Source organism: Hypomesus nipponensis, chromosome 25 (genome assembly GCF_054491055.1).
Source record: "Hypomesus nipponensis isolate SF chromosome 25, ASM5449105v1, whole genome shotgun sequence".
NCBI classification, from domain to species: domain Eukaryota; kingdom Metazoa; phylum Chordata; class Actinopteri; order Osmeriformes; family Osmeridae; genus Hypomesus; species Hypomesus nipponensis.
This window is the reverse complement of record NC_140385.1, coordinates 11540680-11547373: the sequence shown is the minus strand read 5'-3', so window position 1 is coordinate 11547373 and position 6694 is coordinate 11540680. Positions and strand designations below refer to the sequence as shown.

General features: G+C 37.7%; 1 protein-coding gene across 1 annotated transcript; it reads right to left on the bottom strand.

Annotated features, from left to right (window-relative positions):
• Positions 1–327: 327 nt before the first annotated feature.
• il13ra1 (interleukin 13 receptor, alpha 1) lies at positions 328–5325 on the bottom strand. Its single transcript, XM_084692163.1, has 10 exons — positions 5091–5325; positions 4422–4549; positions 3993–4164; positions 3135–3240; positions 2528–2724; positions 2272–2414; positions 1894–2017; positions 1567–1657; positions 1327–1408; positions 328–1083 (listed from the first exon to the last, which is right to left on the bottom strand). Exons 1-10 carry the CDS (start codon positions 5164–5166, stop codon positions 1012–1014), a joined length of 1191 nt encoding a protein of 396 aa, XP_084548289.1. The 5' UTR covers positions 5167–5325; the 3' UTR covers positions 328–1011.
• Positions 5326–6694: the final 1369 nt, after the last annotated feature.

Genomic DNA, 6694 nt, shown 5'->3' with positions numbered 1-6694 from the left:
TGAGCAGGATTTCTGGGACATGACTGGCTTAGAGCCAAGACCAGTTTGATTCCTTTGCAAAGGAAATACTGGAGTTAGGCTACTGTACCAGCTCAAGAACAGGGAACACAACTTTGTCTTAGCCTACAGTAAGTCTATTAATATTCTATGATTAAGTCTATGATTATTTGCTGTCTGCTTTTTTTAACAGATAGTGGTGCACAGAGGATCTCAATCAATCTGAGACATCTGACTTACGTACCTCATGGCCAAACCTAATACAGAAGCAAAATGAAAATTAATCGGAAGTACGTAGGAGGGCAGAGCCAGGCTAGTTGTAGCCTACTGTACAATACATACATTTATTATATTTCCCCCAAATTTGTACAAAATTGATAAGCCTTTACACACATGTACAACATGAATTATAGCAGTGGCAAAGACAGGGTTGTAGTCATCAAGTGTTGAGACTGTTACAATGTCCAAATAGGTGAAGTAGCATTCAGGGTCTCTGTTGCCAAAAGCATCTCTTAGTCGCAACCTGTTGGCAACCTGAGCCTTCTTGTGGTTCATACTGTGTTACCAGCGTTCCCACCGTTCACTGGGAGAGAGGCCATTGAGTCCATTTCTCGACAAGCCCTTCTTACGACCTACACACAAGAATAGGGCACACCTGTCTGAAAGCTGCCATCTCTTAAAGCAACAGCCCCGAGAGGAACACAGGCAATAATAATAATAAATTATTTCCATTCCTTAATTTTAAGGATTCCTTAACTGAACACTGGACTGAAGCCCACCCACAAGTATCCCTGTAGTCGCTGAGATATTTCATGATGGTCACCATTTCAGATTAGTGCCATATTTTAATGCCTTGCTGAGTGAGACTGGCATCACCACAATCCTCGAACGCCAAATTAGAATTCCGGCATTGGTCGCATGTCCGACTTTTCTCTCAGACCAAGAAAACCACACATGTAAGGTTTGTGTGTCTAGTCTGGCTGGGTAGGTTGAGGGTTGGTCTCTAGGTGGATTTCATTTCACGTTCTCTGGCACTGGAATATACACCTCCTCTGGTACTGGAACATACAGCTTTTCTATGGGTTTCTGGAACAGAACAAAAAGACAGTGGGTCTGTCACAGAAGTATTGTCTACGTTTGTGTATGTGAGAGAGAGAGAGAGACATAGGGAGGTACAGAGAGGGACAGAGAGAGTTAAACAGATACAAGAGGTAGATACAGCATACAGTTATTGTTAAAAATAAATCACTAAAGACATATTGAATCTTTCTGACATTTATTGTAAACAAAAGTTTCAGCCCTGTTGTTTTTTTTGTGTTTTTGTTTTACCTTTGGCTCCTTATTGTTATTCATTATGTCCTTGAATATTAGCTGAGGTTTGGGAATGTCAGGGAAAATAATGGTTTTATGCCTGAAAAGGAATCGCAACCACATTCACTTATTAAATCTGATATAATGTTTCTACATTTCCATTGACGTGTCTGTGAAAACTAAAACATAATGGCAGCGTTATTATATATGGTATTATATACCATATATAAAACAATGGAGCCTAACATTTCCACTTACTTCCTTAAACACACAAGCGCAATGATGACAGAAACAAAGATGATGATTGGAACAATGATGGCCACCACTATCATGTTATGATTATCTTGACCTGAAAAAAACACATGAACAACAGTAGCTGGGCCTTAAAAGTCTGTCAGAAATTGTGGAAACAGACAATTAACTGTTAGTTACTATTAGTGGCAGTTTTATCAAAAGTCAAAACATTGTGATCAAACTAGGAAAATGTTCTATATCTAAGCAAATTCATCTTCAATATTGGCTCGAAAGGTGTTTCAAATAAATACATTACTCAATTGATTACAATGAAAATCCAAGTGAAAATACCATAAACTTCGAATGGGCCTTGTACGATGCTGCCTTCCCCACACGAGGATTTTAATGTAGTCTCAAGCTGGATCTTGTACTGGCACATTGAGTCATATGGTATGCTGGCTGAATTTGTTTGACTCTGTAAAGAAGTTAAATGTATAAAAAAATTATTGCTGTTTGAAATGCATGTTCATGTTTACATTGTTTAATGTTTAATTAATTTCTAAATAAAATTGTTACTGAGATCACATTCCATTAATATGTTGCATAGATAAACACTTTTAATGGCACACTTCTTGATAACAGTCTGACCCAACTCCCCTCTTGATCTCTCACCACTACTGTATAGCATAGGGCCTCTAAAAACGTCCACATTATTCTACCATGTCTTACCGTGACAGATGAAGTCTCCCCACATTTTCTGTAATTCAATTTGTACTCCCAGCAGTGAGGCGCAAATATGTCTGGTGGTTCCCAATCAAGGACAAGCTTTTTACCCTCTTGTTTTATGTTGAGTTTGGGGGGTGGGGGCTTGACTGATGAGTCAGATAAAAAATAATATGTTGGAGAGCATGGTTTATGCCATGTGTTCAGTTCAAAAAAACATTATGTAGACTGGAAAATGGAAGACATTTAGTGTTGTAACTACCAAGTTTGCGGGGAGTCCTCTTGAAGGTGTTCTGAAAAGGTGAGCCATCGAATTTACCATTGAACAAGAAATATACGTCAGTAAGTTCTCGGGACACAAAATCTTGATGGTCATGTAGGTGACATCCTGTTTTCACACCATTTCTGTACAGATACTCTGTACATGCTGCTAAATGGGCATCTGTGGGAATGTCCATCCTGATAAATAATAAGAATCAGAATAGATTACAAACATTTCCAAATTGACCCATCAGTTATAGAATATATTTGAGCATGTACATGAACTTGAAATGCAATGAAAATAAATGATTGCATTCTTATGGTAATCCAGAGAGGCCATGAATAAAAGTGCCTTGTTTTGTTGTAAATGTATTTACCTCTGGATCACAACATAACAAACATTGTTTTGTGATCATGAGATACACTATAAATAGAAGTGACAGTAGCCAGGATATGTGACAATGTGAAAATCACCTCACTATCACAACAAACGTTTGTTACATAATTTACTTGATCACAACATAAATCATCATTAGATCAAATATTGAAATAAAATATACAAATAACATTATGTCCTGCCTGAACTTCCATTTAAGTTTAGTTCCCACCTATATAAGAGTTGGAGGTCTGAAACGTGATTGGATGTCAGCCAGGAACAGTTCATGTCCTTTGTCGAGTAGAGGTAACAGTTGAAGTCCTTAATATGCTGTAGAACTTAAAGAAAACAAATAAAACACCTTGGAGATCCACTTATCAATAACAGCAATTTCCACTATCCACAATTATTCCACTTATTTACTTTTACAGGGTCTTGTCTGGATGGAGTTGATGTGTGAGGTGTTCTACTTTTGCCAGTTTAATTTGATAAATATGTTTAGCAATTATTAGTGCATTTGTTTTCATTTCACCAGTAAGTGTAACCTAAAATGTACTATTTTACCATTTAAAGTGTTAGGCTAATGTTTTAATGTGTTTTATATGGTGGATACTCACGGTAATAAAACAAGTAGCCTACGTTTTTAATTGAAACTTAAGTACCTTTTTGAAATAGCCTACTGTTTGTGTGTTACTATTCTACTATGCTACTCATCTTTAAATCAGAGAATGTATTGTGCATCAAATCAACAATGTGACCAATGCCCATTTGTAATTGTTCCATTACAGTCCATGGCTGCGTTTCCCGATAACGATGGATCGTAGTAACTATCGAGCAAAAAACGAAACTATCGATATTTCTTACGTGCGTTTCCCAAACATGCTCGTACGGTGTAGGGTAATCTATGCGCTTTCAATGGTTACGAATTTTCAAGAGACACTCAAGTTACAATCTCTTTGGGAACGGCCTGTAAAACTAAGATTCGTCCTACAATGGATTCTACGATCAACTTAGGCTTATGACGCTTTCGGGAAACGCAGCCCAGTTCCATTCTGTTAAGAGGTTGATGTACTGTTATTAAGTAGCTTACCTGTGCGTTGAGGGATAATTTGGGTCACAGGCTCACTCCGGTCTCTGTCTCCACATTTTATGGGCTCGAGCGGCTCGGTCTGCACAGTGTACTTCACCGTCTTCTCGGTGAAATGGCACTCTCGTTTTGTTTCGATTTGTTTATGGGGACCAGGGTAGTACACGTATTCTGACTTTAAAATAAAGACAACTTGTAATTTGAACATGTCTTCTTACAAGAAACGACATCAACTGTATACAAATGACATAAAACAAAATGATTGGATGTGTTTAACTATATAAAAAGAATACATTGGTTTATATGAATTTTACTTTCTGATTCCAAGAGGGGGTTATTAATATCAATTCAATACATGAGCCCATTCGATTGTTCACTAAGCTTTAGCTGTTATTGTAATACAGCCTACAAGAATACAGCTATTCATCTCACCTTGTCAATTTGTACATAATACTTCACTTTGCATTCGCCCAAGTCTTCCTGAGGCGCCTGCCATGACAGCGTCAGACAGAACTCATCGTGCCAGCTTATTGACAGGTTGCGCGGTGCAGGGAGCGGAACTATGGGAGTTGCACGATTTAGATTCATTAAATTACATGGAATTAAGAACAAGTACTGATAGAGAACAATTCGAGATTACTACTGTAAATTATTCCTGAGCCAATGCCAAGCATAGGCTATTTCAATGGTGGTTAAAATGACTCATCAATGGAAAGTTAGCCTACTATCCCAAGCTTACTGATGGCAACAAAGTTGAATGAACCGAGTCTACTGATATTTAACAATAATCTTTTGTTTAATATCCGGTTCCCTAAGAACGGATAGGTCAATGAAAAAATACATTTACGACTAAACTGACATTGGCCGCATTTTCCATATTCGTTAAGAAGCGCTTAACGCTAACAGCTTCTTAAGAGCGTTCTATCGTGGCCATTAAAAATTACTACAACTGTCGGTTGACGTTTGTCTGACGCTGATACCCGGAAAACACGAGATTCCTGGTTTGGATTCCTGGTGTCATGGAAAATCTCAGCAAGTGGGCTACATTCAATTTGATGACACATTTTTGGTACTGTGACAGATTTCAAACTTAAGTTTTACCTTTGTCTGTTCCGGATTCCGAAACTAAAATAAAACATAATAGAATCCCAACAATTCCAAAGTAGTCAAAAAGCATGTTGCCTCCTGCGTTCCCTAAACGCTTGTATGTCCTTCAGAATTCCAGGCTATCAAAATGACAAAAGTCAAGGATAAAGCCAACTGAAGTATCCGGCCCCAAAAACCTGGGAGCCTAGCCTACCAACCATGACATACTCTGGCAGACGAGTGAGTGTCAGAACAAGCCCAGTAGCCTTAAGAATAAACTGGGAGGGAGGAGTTAGTTGAACCACTAGAGAGAGAAACTGGAAACAACAAATTGATAACATTGAAATGTACACATTAATTTCTAGAACGCTTTTCAAAGTCCGAATATTGCTAAGAATTTTAAACAGGCAAAATCAATTTCAAGAAAAGTATTCAGTCCATATGATGCAAAAATGTTTTAATTATCAACGATTTGACAAAGTATGATTGATAAGCAGCTGTACTCACAATGCAATTAAAATAAAAAACAATTAAGTAACCTTAATCTTACTAGACCACATTTTGGATCTGTTATTTGTCCAAGATCATACACATATAAATACTGACAAACATGCACAGATAAAATGTATTAATTTACAGCATAACAATATAGTATAAACATTTGCATATTATCATCTATCAGTTCATTTCAGTGTAGCACTTGTGAAATACTGGACAAACAGCACTTTACTGAGTTCTAGAACTTGTAACAAAATAGAAGAGACTGTTTGAGGATGGGGCACTGAGGCACAAAATACCATATAGGGAGACAGAAGGGCTCCTTAAATTCTCAGTAAGCTGTAAGCAACTGCACAGTATATCTAGGATCACCAAATGAAAAAGGGAACAATGATATTGTGTGTACAGCACACAATCAGTTCAGTTATAGGATAAGCTCATGGTGCAACTACACCATCCCATAGACTTTATTACACAGACAACAGCAAAGCCATGTTCGTACTTTCTCTCAGAGTAATTGGCATATGATGCATCCATACACAGACCTTACTGTCCTCAAGCATACAGACCTAGCATGTAAGGCAAACAAGCGTTTTCTGTAGCTTACAGGTCTGGTTGACACTGAAAACTCAGAGGTAGTGAATACGTACATTTGTATGTACAGTGTCACTTTGCTCTCATACATTCCACTCCACAGTCTAGACTGAGATATCCCAATACTGCTCTGTATTTCAACCCATTATATTTTGTTGGACATAACTAGGTAACTAGGCATAAGAAAGAGGGGCCTTCAAGGTCAAAGTGTTGTCCATGTCCAACTCAAAAGGTGCCATTCCCAAAACACATATAGTAACTCTGGAAGGTCTGTAGGAGACAAAGAGACCAAGTAGATTCTGTTTTAAGGCAAGATGATGGCACAGAAGGACTGGAGAGAACTAGGCAAGGTCTGTTGAAGTTCCACTGATGGCACGAAACACATGCATGGAGTTCTGAAGCAGGAAGCTTCAAAAAAATAAAATAAATATTAATACAATTTATGTTGTTGTGATATGTAATATGTTAAGATAGTGCCAGGTCTCAACAATAAAAATTAATGACTATAATAATGATAATAACCCTTC

What these genes read in the sequence shown, in the direction of transcription:
- il13ra1 (XM_084692163.1), bottom strand. Translation starts at nt 5,166, where the DNA reads ATGCTTTTTGACTACTTTGGAATTGTTGGGATTCTATTATGTTTTATT. An exon ending in GAGGACTCCCCGCAAACTTG is followed by an intron (nt 2,415 to 2,527) that starts GTAGTTACAACA and finishes CTGACTCATCAG; the next exon opens with TCAAGCCCCCACCCCCCAAA. An exon ending in AGGCCCATTCGAAGTTTATG is followed by an intron (nt 1,658 to 1,893) that starts GTATTTTCACTT and finishes TGTTTTTTTCAG; the next exon opens with GTCAAGATAATCATAACATG.